This window comes from Gossypium hirsutum, chromosome A08 (assembly GCF_007990345.1).
Source record: "Gossypium hirsutum isolate 1008001.06 chromosome A08, Gossypium_hirsutum_v2.1, whole genome shotgun sequence".
In the NCBI taxonomy this organism is placed as follows: domain Eukaryota; kingdom Viridiplantae; phylum Streptophyta; class Magnoliopsida; order Malvales; family Malvaceae; genus Gossypium; species Gossypium hirsutum.
In genome coordinates, this window is record NC_053431.1 from 122,993,507 (window position 1) to 123,011,791 (window position 18,285).

Here is an 18,285-nt window from a genome sequence, read left to right on the forward strand (position 1 = left end):
CAAAAACCAATATTCTAACCGTAATGAATAGTGGATGATTGTATGTTGTTATACAAATCAGTGGCAAGCATGCATCCATGCGGGGGTTGCCCAACGAATCAGTGATACCAACCGGCAGCACATCAGAAGTGCTTATAGTCAATTAAAATTTTTCACCATAACTGAAGAAATCTCAGGTATAATACAATCACAAACAGATTCAGAGAGTTATGTAAAGAGAAAATGAATATTATTATTTCTGCTTAAAATCCTCTTGAGTAATACAATTGATATATTTATAGAGGTCAACAACTGACTATCTTTTCCTTAACAGCTTAACCACTAGACGTACCAGACTAACAACTTGTAACTAACTATTCTCACATGCATCCATCTTCTCAATTGGGAAAACTCGAAGAAACTGTCGAAACCGAGTAAAAAGAGTCAAAGAAAGCGGCTTAGTAAGAATGTCAGCAACCTCATTACAAGCAGGTACTTCGCCAACAACAAGAGTCCCTGCAGCAATCTTTTCACGAACAAAGAACAAGTCAAGCTCCACATGCTTGAACTTGGAGTGAAGAACAGGATTGGCAGCAACTGCAACTGCATTAGAACTATCATACCAGATGGTAGGAGTATCAACAGAAGAGACCTGTAACTCTTGGAGCAAGGAGAGCAACCAAGTGACATCACTAGTAGCGACGGTAAGACTCCTGTATTCCGCTTCAGCCGTAGAACGAGAGATGACTTGCTGCTTCTTGGAACACCAAAAGACAGACGAATGACCAAAATACACACAGTAGCCAGAGGTGGATCGACGATCATCAAAATCCAACCCCAGTTAGCATCAGCATACCCCACAAGAGACAACCGGGTAGAAGGACGAAACACAATACCATAACCAAGAGTACCACATAAATATCTCAATATCCGTTTCAAAGCTATCAGATGAACCGTAGTAGGGCTGTGCATGAATTGACAAATACGATTAACAGCATAAGCAATATCAGGACGAGTAAGAACTACGTACTGCAAGGCGCCCGCATGACTCCGATACTCAGTAGGATCACTCAACGGATCGCCATCACTCTTTGATAACCGTGAAGAACTGACCATGGGAGTAGTAATCGGTTTCGCATTGGAAAGTGAACTACGAGCAAGAAGGTCACGAATATATTTTGTTTGACATAAGTGCAGACTCCCAGAAGAGGAGCGAGTAACCTCAACCCCAAGGAAATAATTCAAATCACCCATATCTTTAAGAGCAAACTCAGCATTTAACTGGTCAACAAAATTTACGATAATAGACGAGTCACTTCCAGTGATAATTATATCATCAACATACACCAGGACATAAAGCACAAACTCAGACGTAATCCGAATGAAAAGAGAGGCATTAGACTTAGAAACAACAAACCCAATTGACACCAAGAACCGCTTGAGTTTATCAAACCAGGCGCGAGGAGCCTGACGAAGCCCGTACAAAGCCTTCTTCAATCGACAGACAAACGGTTGCCCAGTAGAATCATACTGAACAAACCCGGGAGGCTATTGCATGAACACCTCAGTATCCAGATCCCCGTTTAAGAAGGCATGATTCACATCGACTTGACGAAGAGACCATCGTCTCGAAACTGCAATAGACAAAATGACACGAATAGTAGTCGGTTTAACAACAGGGCTAAATGTTTCTATAAAATCACAACCTGGTGCCTGTGAACATCCTTTGGCAACCAAACGAGCTTTTCGACGACTAACAGACCCATTAGGATTCCGGTTAATCTTGAATAACCATTTACACCCGATCACCTTCCGGTCAGGAGGAGAAGACACGAGATCCCAGGTCGAATTAGCCAAAAGAGCATCAAATTCATCTTGAACAGCAACCTTCCAATCGGAATGAGCTAGAGCCTCACCAATAGAACAAGGCTCAAAATCAGCAGCTTCAGCTGTCAAAACCTTGGGTTTGAAAATTCCTGCCTTCGATCGGGTAACCATAGCATGTGTATTACCGGACGGATCACACCGTACCTGGGGCGTCATTAAAGGAAAGAAAGACAATAGACTCGCAGAAGGACTATCCCGTGAGTCGCCCAAATTAGCAGCGCCAGACGGACCAGATATTGAGGAAGAATCAGAACCAGACTGCGCACCCACAGGATGAGCACCCACAGAAGCAGACACAGAGTCAGACACAGGATTTGACAAGGAAGCAGCAAGAGTAAGAGATGAATAGCCATGTGAAGTCGGAGGGTTGGACGGGAATAGTCGAACAATTGGAACATACGTAGCAGTCTGCCCGGATTGATCCTCAGTGGTCAGTGACGAAGGCAAAGACAAAAACCGATGCTCATAAAAAACAACATGACGTGAAACAACAACCTTTCCATCAGGAGTGGGACAAAAATAACCCTTATGTTGAGAGCTGTAACCCAAAAACGTACAAGGTTGAGAACGAAAATCCAGTTTATGCGGTAAGAACGGACGTAGATATGGAAAGCAACAGCAACCAAAAACCCGGAGGTGATTGTATTGAGGAGCACACCCATACAGCTTTTAAAACGGGGACTGACCTTGAAGAACAGGAGTAGGCAGTCTATTAATAAGATGAACGGCACTGCTAAAGGCATAACCCCAGTATTTCAGAGGAAGATTAGCTTGAGCAAGTAACGTTAAGCCAGTTTCCACAATATGACGATGTTTACGTTCAGCAACCCCATTCTGCTCAGAAGTGTGAGGGCACGAAAGGCGATGTAAAATCCCTTGATCAGCAAGAACAGAAGCAAATGCACGAAATTCGCCGCCCCAATCACTTTGAAACTTCTTAATACGTTTCCCAAACTGAGTTGCTATCATTTGTTGAAACTGAAGAAAACAGTCTAGTGCTTGAGACTTACGTTTGAGTAAGTACACCCAAGTAAAACGACTACACATGTCCACAAAAGAAATGTAATACAGATTCCCTTCACAGGCAACAGATGCTGGACCCCACAAGTCAGAAGCTACTAATTCAAACAATTCCATATACTCAGTATTAGAATTATAAAATGGCAGTTTATGAGACTTACCCTTCTGACATGCAACACAAACATTAGAAAGAGTCTTTGTATTAGAAACAATTCCACATTTATTTAAAACATCATTAACAACCCGGGCAGACGGATGACCAAGTCGATTATGCCAGAGAGTAAAGTTGTCAGAAATCATCAGAGAGGCTGGACCATCAACATTATGAACCGCTGCTACCGTGGAAGACGAGATAGGTGATGCGACTGAAAAATGATAGAGCCCATCACGAACTGAATAGGGAGTAGAGGCATTCAAATCAGTAGCATCTTGGCAAACATGATGAGACGCACCGGAGTCAGGGTACCAGGATGAAGACCCAACTTGAGTAGGCACATACGGGGCAACACTCCCAAAACTCGAGTCGTATTGAGACGAGTCAGAAAAATCTGAAGCACGAAAATCAGGAACACGAGGCAAGCCTATGTTCTGAGAATCATCAACATCAAAGACCCGAGCACGTGGTTTCGTAGGCCACGGGACCTCCGGTGCAGTAGTCGGACCACGCACAAAATTCGCAACAGGAGATCCAGGAGACTGTTGTGACACAGGTTGAGAACCACGCATGAAACCAGGCTGCTGATCGGGTGGCCTAGTCATACGGCCTGCAAAAATTGGCCTAGGAGCAGTAGCACAAAATTGGGCCTCGTAGCCCCCAACAGGCCTGCTAGGGCGAGTATAAGGCCCAGGCGCATGGAATCGGGGCACATAAGAGCCCCCATGCAGACCAATTTGTAAATCGGCCCAATTGGGCTGGGAATAACCAGCAGTAGAAGGCTGCCAGACCCACTGTCCTCCTGCAACATTGTGCATCAGAGAATATCCTCGTGCACGAGCGGGACCACCACCGGCCAAAGCTCCGGCATCAAAACCCCCGTAATCTCTGTCAAACCGATAATAGCACCTCTGTGCAACATGGCCCAGGCGATTACAGATCTGACACTGGACTCTCGATCGGAAGCCTCGACCACCGCGAGATCCAGTCGACGAGCGACCCCCACGCACAACTCGCGAGTCACAATCCACAGTCGTAGGAGCTTCAACAACATTTGCCACCATCGGAAGATCACGCGCAGCCCTCGTTTGCCGACTTTCAAAAGCCATCAAGACATCCACCAATTTTTGGAACGTCAATGGCTCCGACGAGACCGAAACGAACATGAAAACAGAGTCAAACTCAGGAGGAAGTCCGCCAAGAAGGACTTCTACTTTCTCCGCCTCAGACACAGCCGAGCCCGACGCCTCAAGGAGTGCACAAAGAGTTCTGATCTTCGAAACATACTCTTTGACCGTGGATCCACCTTTCCGAACAGCATGAAGATCGTGCCGGATCTGAGACACTTTCTCAATGGAAGTCGCTGCAAACAAGTGACTCGCAGCACTCCAAATATCACAGGCAGTTTTAGTTGAAATAAAATAGGAAAGGAGAGAGGAATTAACCGTGGAGAGGAGCCACGATGCAAGCAATTTATCCTGCTGTGTAAACAGAATCGCGTCGGGATTCGGGGCAATGGTGCCATCAGGAAAGGTCACCACCTTCGGCGGAGCAGTCACAGAGCCATCCAAAAAACCTTGGAGGTCATAACCCTCAACGATGAGGCGAACCTGAAACTGCCACTGAACAAAGTTTGTTTCATCCAATTTCACTGTGTCATGGCGAGAAAAACTATGAACCAGTCGAGAATTGGAGAAGAAAGCAGAGGAAGCACCACCAGGTGGAGAGTCAACGGACGGATCCATGCGCACGGAGCAAAGAACAACCACCAGGAACTAGGCGACTGATACCATGAAGAAATCTCAGGTATAATACAATCACAAACAGATTCAGAGAGTTATGTAAAGAGAAAATGAATATTATTATTTCTGCTTAAAATCCTCTTGAGCAATACAATTGATATATTTATAGAGGTCAACAACTGACTATCTTTTCCTTAACAGCTTAACCACTAGACGTACCAGACTAACAACTTGTAACTAACTATTCTCACAATAACCAAGCATCTAAAGAAACTCTCGTAATGGTTCCTTTGCATGGATGCTTTATGTTAACCTTTTTCGGAGTGATTTGTCTCATCGAAATTCTATAAAAAGATCCATCATCCTAATCGGAATGAATGATGAATGATTGCATATTGATTTGTAAATCACTGGCAAGCTAGCATCTTTTTTCCTATGACAGCAAAGGTTGAGGTTGATGCAGTTTGATGTTTTACCCGCACAAATTTTGGGGCTGAAACCTATTGCCAATTGCTGAATATTCTGTCATTTTCTGCCTTTTTAATGAAAAACCAAGTTGGAACAAAGAAGGTTTTAGATTTACGTTGGAGCTGCTATGCTACCACGTAAACCAGATAAACCCCGTGAACTTTTAGCCCTTTCAATTTTGCCACCTCAGCTATTATCCTCTGCCATTTCTGAACCACGGATTCAGATAGTTGATGCAAATAAGAGCTATATCAGCTCTCCCCATCTAAGAATTAAGACCCATCAAATCATACCACTAAATTTCAGCCCCAGATAGGGACCCAAAAGGGCAAAAAGTACCTAATATACACATGTATAGATATGGTCCGCGACATGGATGTTGAACATGGGTGCATTAGAAAATCGAAGAGTTCGAACAAACAATCATATAACCCAATGAAGCACATAAAGGACTGAGAAACAAAGTCATTATGAATCCAATACTCAAATGCAGAAAGAAATTTTATTATATAAAGGCTATGAAAGCCTAAGCATATCAACTTACAACAGCAATTTCCAAAGCTTTAGTAACTCATGAAACTTTGTTTTAAAACCTAGGCGCTCTTCTTTGGTGGTGTATTGCCATATTTCCAAGAGAATTTCTTTAAAGCATCAGGATAACTACCACCTGCAACCTCATGGATTGGGATCACATCTGAAATTTCTTTCAAATCTTCTTTTGTCAGCTTTACTTTCACTGATTCAATGTTGCTATCTAGATTTTTTATCTTGGTTGTTCCTGTAAGAAGTGAAAACCAAGTGTCAAAAGCTTTGGTCTTAAATCTTAATGCAAACAATATATATATATAAATTGGATCACCTCGGAATCCAAGTTGAAAGTGATTGAATGTGACTTACCAGGAATAGGGGCAACATCATCTCCTTGATGAAGAACCCAGGAAAGTGCAAGTTGTGCCGGTGTACATCCATACTTTTCAGCCAACTTCTCTACTTTCGAATACAGGATCCTATTTTTCTCCAAGTTTTCTCCTTGAAACCTAGGAAACAGTCCCTTAAAAAAAGTAAATGTTTGTAATTAGTCAATCAATCTGTTTTTTCTTTTTTACAACTTAGAAGCATGTTACTATAAAATATTAAGGTCCTATGTTATCCAAACTCTTTAAATATTCATATCCAACATGTCTTTGACGCATATTCGGATATAAAGACAAAGATAACATCTTTCAAATAAATGAAAATGGAACCTAGAAAAAAATGAATATACTCATGTTGGACACACATATCGGTATCCAACACTTATTTCCGAGTCCATATAACATAGGTTATGTATAAACTAAAGCCATATAAAGTAAGTTGCCATACCAGAAAACTACTAATATCTCCCTTTGCTTTACCGGCAAAGAAACCACGACCAAGGGGACTATATGGAACAATCCCAATCCCAAGTTCCCTGCATTTATGAACACATCTAAGCATGCATAATCTCATAGCAGCTGGAGTTAAAACTGTTGATAGCTTGAGTTTTTTGAGTCTTAACAGTACTCGATCAACATTTTAATTTTGACATATATCAACCAAAGGGTATTACTATAACCCTCCAAACATATAAAACTTTGATTGAAGATACCTATATTCTAACGATTATTAAAGATAGAAGAATAAACCTGCAAAGGGGAATTATTTCTTCCTCAACATCACGAGTCCAGAGCGACCACTCGATTTGTACGGCAGTAAGGGGATGAACAGCGTGTGCCCTCCTTATAGTTTCGGGGCTAGCTTCAGATATACCAATGTACTTTATTTTTCCCTCTTCCACCAACTTCTTCAGTTCTTCCATCTATCGTACACGAAATAAATATAAATTATGCTTAATTTTCCCATAAACAAAATAAAATCGTATTTGTGTTAAAGAAAGATAAAGTAGGGGTTTTAATGCAGCAATGCTTACGGTATCCTCTATAGGAGTATTGGTGTCAACTCTGATAATATAGTAAAGATCAATGTAATCCACGTCAAGGCGTTGAAGGCTAGCCTCAAGAGAAGAACGAACAAATTCAGGAGTGCCATTGATAACCGGACCACCTGCACCCATGCTCTCAACGCCGAATTTTGTAGCCAATTGTACCTTCTCTCGTGGCAGATGCTTCAATGCCTGCAAAAAATGTTCCCCAAATTCCTTCAAATCATTTCTATTTCAGAAACTAAAAAACGCCATCTCTCACGAATATCTTCGAGCATGTAATTGACACAAATGTATGGGACATTGTGAAAATGAAAGAATCCCTCACAGCTCAATGTAATTCAACTTGAAGTGTTGATCAAACAAAGGACGTTACCTTTCCAACCAGAATTTCGTTAGTTTTGGGTCCATACAACTCAGCTGTATCAAAGTGAGTGATCCCTCTTTCGAATGCATGCTTAATGATAGCTATGCCAACTTCATCTGACACTGACCCGTAGTGATCTGAAAGACCCATACACCCAAATCCCAGCTTTGAAACCTGCAACCAAAAACAATGGATTTACCTTCAATGAAAAAGCATTTTCTTAACTAATATAACTAGGAAGAAACAAAATCTGAAACCTCAAATCCTTGAGATCCCAGTTTCACTCTAGGAATCTGAATTGCCATCTTTTTTTCTTGCTTGTTCTTTCTGTTCTACAAACAAAGGCTTCTGTGATTATTGAACAACTCCAAACATACCGTTAAATATATAGAAAAATTTGAGGCCTTCATCCCGATCCTGCTTACGTCATTAACTATGTCATCTCATATTTAATTATTTGTTTTTGACTTCTAGAATTGAAGAACCATTTAAGTATTTGAAAAAAACTGGGCGAAGTTTTTGTCAAAAGAGCTATAGATCATGGCGTGTGCTATTCATCAACCAACGTCCCAATAAAACGGCTGTTTCGTTTCCATATTGCTTTTTTTTCGAAGTCATCATTTAGAAAGAAAGAAAGAAAAGATCTCCTTCAACCAATACCAAAATCCCGACTTTCTAAAAAAAAATTATTTAGAGGGTTAAAATTATGTATTTTTTAAAAATTAGGAATTTAGTCTCTCTACTTGTATTTTTAAGAATTTAGTCCCTCTACTTTTCAGATTTTAAAATTCAAGTTCAACTGTTAATATTACTTTTTTTTTTGTTAAATTCAGATTAGTTATAACATTTTTTTTAATTACATGGCTAGTAAGACCTTTTATTATTATTATTTCAAAATGTCATAACAACAAATTTAACAAAAAAAATAACAATTAGATTTGAATTTTAAAATATAATTTGTAGAATGACTAAATTCGTAAAAATACAAGTACGGGGACTAAATTTTTAATTTTTGAAAAGTACAGAAACTATAAGCACATTTTAACTCTCTAAATAATTTTTTTCTAGAAAGTCAAGGATTTTGATATTGATTGTCAAATGTTGCCCTGGTTGTAATTGACGGATAACTGATTGTTGATTGTAGTGGCTGGTTTGATTAACTGATTCTATTAATTGTTTATTTAAAATTGTTCGGTAAAACTTAGTTGATAGTTGAAAGTTGATATGTGTAAAATGACAAATAAGGGCGTGACTCATTTTATTATTTATTTATTTATAATACTTTAGTCTTTATTGGGTGAAATTATTGAAATAAAACACTATTACCCATGAATTAAAACATCGATTATGGAAATTAATTAGTGAATATTTTTGAAATTTTAAATAAACAAATTTCTTAAATTTCTTATTTGCAAATATTAACCTTGTGGAAATTGATAAATATTAATAGTGTATCAATATAATTATAAACTATATTCTTAGTGATAATTATACCATGTTCTTAGTATATAAATTAGTGATAATTATATTACACTCTGAATAAATTTGTCAAGTCGCATATTTCAGTTAATATAAAGTTGCATAAGAAATCATTTTACATAACTAAATTGAAAATAAGTTAAGAGTATATAAATATTTAAGGAATAGATATATGTGGCAAAGGGAGTAATTTTTTAACAAGCATGTAGCAAAGGGAATAGTTTTTTAGCAAACAGGGTGAGATATCTCATTCTCAATCAATTATGAACAAAATTACCAATCCCAACATTTTTAAAATTGAATTAGAAAGGAGATTGTATTAAAAATTACAGTTTTTATAGGTTTATCTTGATGTTGATACATTGCTTAAAGCATTTTCATAAGTTTTCATAATTATGTTTGAATATTAAAAAATATGATATGAGAAAAAGTAGTGAATTATTTGGTGCTCATGGTTTTACATTCTGAAATAGTAATGATTTACAATAATCGCTGCATGTTTATGTAATTTTTCTTCCATCAGATCCTATCCTTATATATTTTTGATTGGTTGAAGCACGTTTTTTGGCTAAAATTATAACTATTTTTCCATTTAAATATTTAAAGTTTTTTTTTGGTTAAAAATGATATATAAACGGTCAATTTTATCTTATTTGCCTCAAAATATATTACCAGTTAATAAGAATGAGACATGAGTTGTATAGCACTTTTGATAAAAATAATAAAAAAAGAGTAAACATTAAAAATAATTAGTTTTATTTGTTTCAGGTTACATTTTAGTCACTTATGTTTGAAATGTTATGTTTTAATCACTCACGTTATCGTTTTATTACAAAGTGGTAACTCTACCATTAAACTCTATTATCTCCCTAATAGCAGTTTTATATGGCAGTCCAAATGGGTTTTAAATGCCAACTTAGATGTCCAGTTGTTGGAATGAAAATATGTTTTTAATTAAATAAACTTAATTTGGATTTCCATGTAGGACATCCAAGTCTATATTTAAAATCAATTTGGACTGCCACGTAAGACAGTCATTAGGGAGCCAACGGAGTTTAACAGTAGAGTGACCACTTCGTAATAAAACAATAACATAAGTATAACATATCATTTCAAACATAAGTGACTAAAATGTAATTTGAGGTAAACAAAAGTGGCATTTTTGTACTTTACCCCAAAAATAAGTATTTAACTAGGAAAGCAATATATTTTGGGTTTAATTTTATAATTAAGTTAATTTTTTTTTAAAAAAAAATTTGATGAATTATAAGAGGAGGGTAAAACCCTAACAACAACACGACTAGCACAGCTCGAGCCTATATCACATTTGAGATGGTGAATTATTCCAGATAATTTTGCTCCGACACAAGTAACTCCATGTCTCGAAATAAGTTTACTATTATTTTAGATAATTTTACTCTGATGTTGCAATGTTTCAAGACATAAGGGTCTATGTATCAAGACAAAGGCCTTCAGTTCTCGAGACTAACCTCCATTGTTTTCTTAATTTACCTTTGATGTTTGGCTATCTCGAGACAAGAGATTCATGTCTCGAAACTTGGAATAAAAAAAATCTTTTAAATTCGATGTGTCATTGTCTCGAGACAAATACAAAGGTCACTTTATCTAGAAACCTAAGCTAAAGCAATACACCATGTAGTAGAATTTGTTCTTGGAGTTCTGAAACTCTAAGTTAAATTAACTTAAAATGTACATTTCAAATGCATTCAAACCTCAACCAAAATATGCTTAAACTCTGCCTCAACTCAAACACATGCACTTAACATATGAAACATATTCAAACATCATCTAGTCATTGCATTCAATGCATCACTATCCAACAAGGTAAATAACATAATCAAACACATATAATCATACATAATTATCTACTAATCAAGAATTGAAATTCATCTCCCAAAATATTATAAATCAAGCTACCAAAATATGCTAAAAACATTAAAATAAACGTGAAGTCACAAGGCCAACCTAGGTACTCGCACGTATATACATACAAAATAGGCACAACTTGACTTCCGAGTTGAGCTTCTAAGTTGGATGCTTACTGACTTATGATCTACTTTAGTATTCATTTAAGACCTGCATATGAAAACAAACAAAACCGTACGCTAAGTAATATATACACAATGGTACTAACATAATTTGAAATTAGTAAACAAATGTAGTAATAATCGAATAACATGCTAAGTACGTGAATTTATATATAATCAAGTTTTATTTCATGATCTATAATTCATATAAACATATATTCAACTAAACCATTACACCTCCCAAAGTATTTCATAGTTACATATCATATAATCATATCCATATCAATGTAATGCTTGCATTTACATATCGAAGTTTTGATGCACCCTCAGGGTGTTTGTATCTATTTACTCACACCAAAATTATATCCTATAGTCACATTTAAATAATACTTATACTTAGCATACAATTTTTACATTTTAATCTCTATTAACAAAATCAGATTCAAAGACGTATGCTTGAATCGATCCACCAACACAACAGTATATGTATAGAAGTGCTAATCAGACACAAATCCAACAATCCCACCAACCACACCAGAATACGTTTGTACCCTTAAGGTATTTAAGATGGTGACACATTCTTGACCCCTAAGGTATTGGAGAACTATCACAATATAGTACGCGCATACCGCTGAATCTCCCACCTATCAAAATTGGATCCTATGGCATGTTAACTATACTCATAACTCTATCTAACAATGTTAATAGGACATTTTTCCATTATAAATTATTACAGACTTATTTCCAATAGTAACACATAACAAACAAATACATATCTAATTAACATATCAAGTAGTCACATATACATATATTTACTTATCTTACCTCAATCATATCAAACAGTAAAGAATATATGTATCTCTTGGTCACGTCTGATATTAACATTCCTTTGAATTTCTATCCGGTTATTGAATTATGTAAATATATATATATTGAAATCGAATTATGAAAGCACACGGGAAAAATAGGTCATTTGTCTAGATATTTCACTTTTCTTTTGTCGCGTGAAGGTCCTATGTCGTCTGGCCTTCGAAGCTTACGGCAATGATGAAAGCTTAGAGAAAGTTTTTCTTTTACTTTTCTTTTGTTATCTTAACCGATTTGATGAGGAAGACAAATAAGCTTTCTCTTTCATCCCACTTTCCTTCATATTTACATGTATAATTAACATAATTTTTTTTAACTTAGTTAACTCACTAATTTAATGATTAATTAAACGATGGTAGAAAATGATGATATAATTTGCACTTAACATCAACATGAATTATAAATGATTTAATTACTCTAAATTCCTTAATAAAATTACATATTGAGCCCATTTTAATTTCTTTTAATCAATTTCTTCTATTTTATTCATTCGACGATATAGTCTCTATACGATAATTAACAATTTATCTAATCTAATCCCACTTAACAATCTGAGCATAAAATTCCATATTCAACACATAAGCATTCGATTCTAATTTTCAGGTACTTCAACTTAATTTAAATCAACTTCGAACTAATTTTTTGACACAAACGAAAATTAGGTCATTACACCAAATGTGGTAGAGCAAAGGGAGATAGAAACATTGTTTTTCAAGTAATGAGAAATAGGTAAGACTTCAGAATGTTACCATTGAAGATCTTCAGAAGTAAGTTGCCTTGCTTACTCAGAACTTTAGTATTAGTAAGACTTTTTAAGAAGTAGGTAAGAAAATTCAAGATATTTGAAACTAGTATCAATATTCTCAATAATAATCAATATTTCCAAGAATAAGTCAAAAGGAAATTATCATTAAGGAGGAACCTGAAGACTAGAACACTGTGAATAACTCCATTATTTTTAATTCACAATACAACAAGTGAATCACACTCTATCACTCCCCAACATAGAGTTCTCACCTTTGTACCTAAAGACTAAAACACTCACCTCTAAATCCTCCCCTAAGAATTTAGACTATAAACACAACTTGTTTACTCTCAATTACATTCACAAATATGTTTTTCAATGAACAGATAGATGCTCACCATATTTCATACATAAACCAAGATATAATATATCAATAAAGTCCAATATAAAGTAGAATCCTTAAAGATATGTCTTCAATGCGGTCCCAATCAAACCTTCATATTTCAAGAGATTTGATTGTTTGATCTAGTCCGAACTAATCTTCAAAGATTTGTTACTCCATAAGATAGATCTTCAAATATGAGTTAGCATATGTCCATATCTTCTTGGGTTACATATCTCAATATACAAGGTAAGTAAATTACATAAAAATCCTTAAAAATAATCTTGTTTGATTCAATCTATTCTCTAATAATAAACACGAAATTAGCTTCACAAAATCTTAAAAAAAAATAAGTAAATCATCGAAATATATTGGTTAAGCATAACAACAAATAAGATAAATTATGTAAATGACGCAATATTAACCTGCTGGCCAACCACTTCCAAAACTTACCACAATAGCTTTATTATTTATTAATTTATTTAACATCTGGTCTTCAGGTATACTCCAATACACCGAAAAAAAAATATGACCCTCTTTCTCACGCTATTACTAATTAGTTAAGGTAAACAATTACTTTATCATTAAGATTATTGTAAACAAGTTTTGTACTTTCTGGGTGTTTTTATGATCCGGTTTTAAGATTATCATCAAGATCTTCTGATGTTGGAATCTTTTGCCTTGGATTGATTTGATTTTAGATGATTCACTAGTGGTGTCAATTGGTCATATCTATTGCATTTTGATACTTCCCTTCAGTTTCCTAGCATTGATTAGTCACAGCGAAACACTGCAAAAACCAATATTCTAACCGTAATGAATGGTGGATGATTGTATGTTGTTATACAAATCAGTAGCAAGCATGCATCCATGCGGGGGTTGCCCAACGAATCAGTGATACCACCCCGCAGCACATCAGAAGTGCTTATAGTCAATTAAGATTTTTCACCATAACCAAGTATCTAAAGAAACTCTCGTAATGGTTCATTTGCATGGATGCATTATGTTACCCTTTTTCGGAGTGATTCGTCTCATCGAAATTCTATAAAAAGATCCATCATCCTAATCGGAATGAATGATGAATGATTGCATATTGATTTGTAAATTCACTGGCAAGCTAGCATCTTTTTTCCTATGACAGCAAAGGTTGAGCTTGATGCCCGTTTGATGTTTTGCCCGCACAAATTTTGGGGCTGAAACCTATTGCCAATTGCTGAATATTCTGTCATTTTCTGCCTTTTTAATGAAAAACCACGTTGGAACAAAGAAGGTTTTAGATTTACATTGGAGCTGCTATGCTACCACGTAAACCAGATAAACCCCGTGAACTTTTAGCCCTTTCAATTTTGCCACCTCAGCTATTATCCTCTGCCATTTCTGAACCACGGATTCAGATAGATGATGCAAATAAGAGCTATATCAGCTCTCCCCATCTAAGAATTAAGACCCATCAAATCATATCATTAAATTTCAGCCCCAGATAGGGACCCAAAAGGGCAAAAGTCCGCGACACGGATGTTGAACATGGGTGCATTAGAAAATCGAAGAGTTCGAACAAACAATCATATAACCCAATGAAGCACATAAAGGACTGAGAAACAAAGTCATTATGAATCCAATACTCAAATGCAGAAAGAAATTTTATTATATAAAGGCTATGAAAGCCTAAGCATATCAACTTACAACAGCAAGCTATTTTGGATAGAGTGGAAACATAAAAGCTTCCCCTTGGACAAAGATCATAGTGCACAAACTAAATACGACAAAATAAATAATCTTAAACTGATATTGGTTGATACTTTTTGGATTCAATGCCATTAGCATAGCTATATCATAATAAAACTTGGTTCCAAAGCAAGTTTACTTCATTCTTTACCGTCAGCAGCACGAAGTGACCCGAGCTGGACCGGTGCTTGGGTTCCTACCACCTTAGATGATCCATAAACAGATAGATCAATGCCTTGAGCCTTCTCTTTCTCAATCTGTTCCTTGATCCAGAAATATGTAATTCTCAGCCCATCCTATAAAAACAGTAAAACCAGATGCGTCACAAGTGAATCAGGAACTGAATGAAACTAGGTAATAACCGGCCAAAAGCAATGACTTCAGACTTTTTTACTCTACAGGCAATGGAGGAAAACCATTTTCCAAAACCAGAGGTCATACAAATCTTTTTAAACTGGGAAAATCGTGTGGGGATAATATAATTCAGTTACCTTCAACCTCATTGTAGGGGCCCAACCAAGTTTTTCTTTGATCAATGTATTGTCTGAATTACGACCACGGACACCCTCTGGACCAGGGATATGGTGGATCGGAAGCTTTTTATCTTCAAAGCTAAGCACAATCTCCGCCATCTCGTTCATGCTAACCATCTCATCACTTCCGATGTTCACAGGCTCACGGAAATCGGACTTTGTCAATCTGAATGCATAATATAGAGAAAGATTGATTAATATTAGCAAATCTCAAACTGAAATCAAGCGGCTAGTAAATGCCAAAACAAGTATCTAAAAGTTTTTCTTCTAAAGCATAAAAATACAGTATACAATTTAAATTCTAATCACCAAAATCATAATTTCCCAAATTGCATACTCAACTAGCATAGCAAACTATGAAACCAGGAAATATGCCCTATTTGATTCCTCAATGTTTATATTATAAGCCAAATCCATGCAGATTTAACATTTACTAAAAGCAAGCCCTTTAGTTTTTCTCTTCAAATTTGTTGTGTAAAATGAGTTTCAGCAGGAGGAGCTTTGAAAATTGCCCAAAAACTTACCTAAGTACACCTTCAACACATTCATCAATGAAAGTGAAAGATCGAGTCTGAAGACCATCTCCCCACATCTCAAACTTGTCAATGGAAGTAATAGCCTTTCTGCAAAAGGCAGCTGGAGCCTTCTCCCTTCCACCTATTAAGGTTGATACAAGAAAAGAAAAAAAATTAGTAAGTTCCAAAATCGAAAAAAATACATAAGCACTCATCAAAACTAAGGGTTTACCTTTCCAAGTTCCAAAAGGGCCGTAAATGTTGTGGAACCTTCCAATGCGACATTCAATTCCAAAGTCTTTGGTGTAATGCTTGCACAACTCCTCTGTTGCAAGCTTCTCCAAGCCGTAAGCATCTTGTGGCTAAAACCAAGGTTTAAAACACGACAATCAGTAGTTATATTGGATTAACTAATAGAACATAAGATTACCGGATAGTATTTAATGAATTTGAGTCACAAACCTCAGCAGGCCAGGCATCGGATTCTTTCAAGCTCACATTAGTTTCCAATTGCTTAAATTCAGGATAGATACAAGCACTGGAGGCGTAAAAAAACCTAAACATACCAAGATATTGAGTTTAAACAAACTGTAAACTTAGTGGAATTGCAATGAATGTAAGGCAATCATATGATACGATGTACCAATCCAAACAAACCTCTTAACTCCACTGATTCGAGCAGCCTCGAGCATGTTGAAACTGATCATTGTGTTGTTGTACATAATGACAGAGTGGTTGGACTGGATGAAGCCCATGCCACCCATATCAGCGGCAAGGTTGAAAACATGATCCACTCCATTGGTAACCTTCAAGCAATTTTCCATCACTCGAAGATCAACAAGATGGAATTCGTGACAGAACATATCTTCTGTCATGTGCTCATTCTTCTTCCAATCAGAAGCAATGATGTAATGTCCTTCACTCTTCAGACGTCGAGCGATGTGCGAAGCGATGAAGCCACCAGCACCGGTGATGGAAATTCGGAGTTTCTCGGATGGCCAGTAAGGCTCCCTCTCCAGGGCATCATAGGTGTAAGCACCATAGCTGGTCCCATCAGTACTTCCCATTCTGCATATGCTCAATTGAAAATTTACGCAACTTATATAGTACAAAATAAATATAAAAATTCAAGCTTTCATGTATCTATCTATCTATCTATATATATATACTACTTTATCTAGTAAATCCAAATTAGCTGAAAAAATTTACATTATCATCCATATAATTCACCAAAAAATATCCTAATTCAGAACAAAAATCAAAGAAACAGATAACTTAAATCCCCCAAATTTTAAAAAAGAAAATCTTGCAAAGCAAATCTTTATGAACCCAAAATTTTGTTCACTAATAGCAGTAACTAAAGCACCATAAAAACAAAATCCTGAACCTCTAAGCATAGGGGTAGAGAATCCAAAATGAGAAGTAAAGGGTAAACAAACACGAAATTTAAAACAAACCCAGAAAAAGTTCACCCATAAATAATGAAAAGAAGCATTGAGAAACCAAATAATATTAAACTCATAAACAAAGCAAAAACAGAGTATTTTAGAGGGGAGAAAGCAAGGAAATACCAGCAGAGATATTTACCTGAGAAAAGAGTTGAAATCTTTGAAGAGAAAAGATAATTGAAGAAAGAAATGGAAGCAAAACAGAGACAGGAGATGGGAGGGGAATGGATTGTGAAGCCTGTGACGGTCTCCTATATATATAGAGACAAAGGCCATTAATGTTTTTTTACTGCTTATTTTTAGTCTCTAGTTTTTCTTTTTTTACTATTTTATCTCCAATTCAAATGAAAAGATTTGGAGAGAGAAATTGATGTAAGAGATAACATTTAGGAAATTTAAGATAAGAATTGAAAAACAAAGTTTGAAAGTTTTTTATTTCAACCATAATATCAAAACAAATTTATTTGTAAAAATTATAATAATAAATTTAAAATTATTTTAAAAATAATAATTTTAAATTTACGAGTTGATTCCTTTGGAATTTTATACTTTAGCAGCCTATTGAATATTGTAATTGGTAGTATTGTTGACATTGATGAATGTAGATGATAGAATGTAGGGTTGAACGGTCGATCGAATTAAGTAAATTTTTTTTAAGTTAATTGAGTAAATAAGTCTTATTTAATTATATTTTAATTCAATTTGAAATTTTTTAAATCAAATCAAATGAAATGAAATTCAAGTCGAACTGAATCGAGTTAAATTAATAAATTAAACATATCAAATTAAAATATTATTACAGTATAACTAATTCTATGTTAGCGTAACCATATATATTTTATAACTTTTTCAAAGCAAAATAATAAAAAAACTAAAATACTTTAGTATGATAAACTTGAATAATCAATTATGTTATTCAGTGTTGGAGAATAAAACGTGAGAAAGATAGAATAATATGTAGGAAAG

The 18,285-nt window shown here is 35.7% G+C and overlaps 2 protein-coding genes across 2 annotated transcripts; both read right to left on the reverse strand.

Annotated features, from left to right (window-relative positions):
- Positions 1 to 5,738: 5,738 nt before the first annotated feature.
- Positions 5,739 to 8,253, reverse strand: LOC107894865 (probable aldo-keto reductase 1). Its single transcript, XM_016820056.2, has 7 exons — positions 7,835 to 8,253; positions 7,587 to 7,751; positions 7,199 to 7,402; positions 6,915 to 7,087; positions 6,613 to 6,700; positions 6,148 to 6,301; positions 5,739 to 6,028 (listed from the first exon to the last, which is right to left on the reverse strand). Exons 1-7 carry the CDS (start codon positions 7,880 to 7,882, stop codon positions 5,844 to 5,846), a joined length of 1,017 nt encoding a protein of 338 aa, XP_016675545.2. The 5' UTR covers positions 7,883 to 8,253; the 3' UTR covers positions 5,739 to 5,843.
- A 6,472-nt stretch (positions 8,254 to 14,725) lies between these two features.
- LOC107894853 (GDP-mannose 3,5-epimerase 2) lies at positions 14,726 to 17,700 on the reverse strand. The gene is made up of 7 exons (XM_016820049.2): positions 17,459 to 17,700; positions 16,529 to 16,939; positions 16,334 to 16,427; positions 16,104 to 16,233; positions 15,881 to 16,013; positions 15,315 to 15,522; positions 14,726 to 15,119 (listed from the first exon to the last, which is right to left on the reverse strand). Exons 1-7 carry the CDS (start codon positions 17,593 to 17,595, stop codon positions 14,964 to 14,966), a joined length of 1,269 nt encoding a protein of 422 aa, XP_016675538.1. The 5' UTR covers positions 17,596 to 17,700; the 3' UTR covers positions 14,726 to 14,963.
- Positions 17,701 to 18,285: the final 585 nt, after the last annotated feature.

Bases quoted from the DNA above. Each gene is read 5' to 3' on its own strand.
- LOC107894865 (XM_016820056.2), bottom strand. From the start codon at position 7,882: ATGGCAATTCAGATTCCTAGAGTGAAACTGGGATCTCAAGGATTTGAG. The intron at 7,088-7,198 runs GTAAGCATTGCT...CGTGTACGATAG, and splicing joins ATACTCCTATAGAGGATACC to ATGGAAGAACTGAAGAAGTT. The intron at 6,029-6,147 runs GTAAGTCACATT...CACTTCTTACAG, and splicing joins TGATGTTGCCCCTATTCCTG to GAACAACCAAGATAAAAAAT.
- LOC107894853 (XM_016820049.2), bottom strand. From the start codon at position 17,595: ATGGCCTTTGTCTCTATATATATAGGAGACCGTCACAGGCTTCACAAT. The intron at 16,940-17,458 runs GTAAATATCTCT...GAGCATATGCAG, and splicing joins GATTTCAACTCTTTTCTCAG to AATGGGAAGTACTGATGGGA. The intron at 16,234-16,333 runs GTTTGTGACTCA...CCTTGGTTTTAG, and splicing joins CCGATGCCTGGCCTGCTGAG to CCACAAGATGCTTACGGCTT.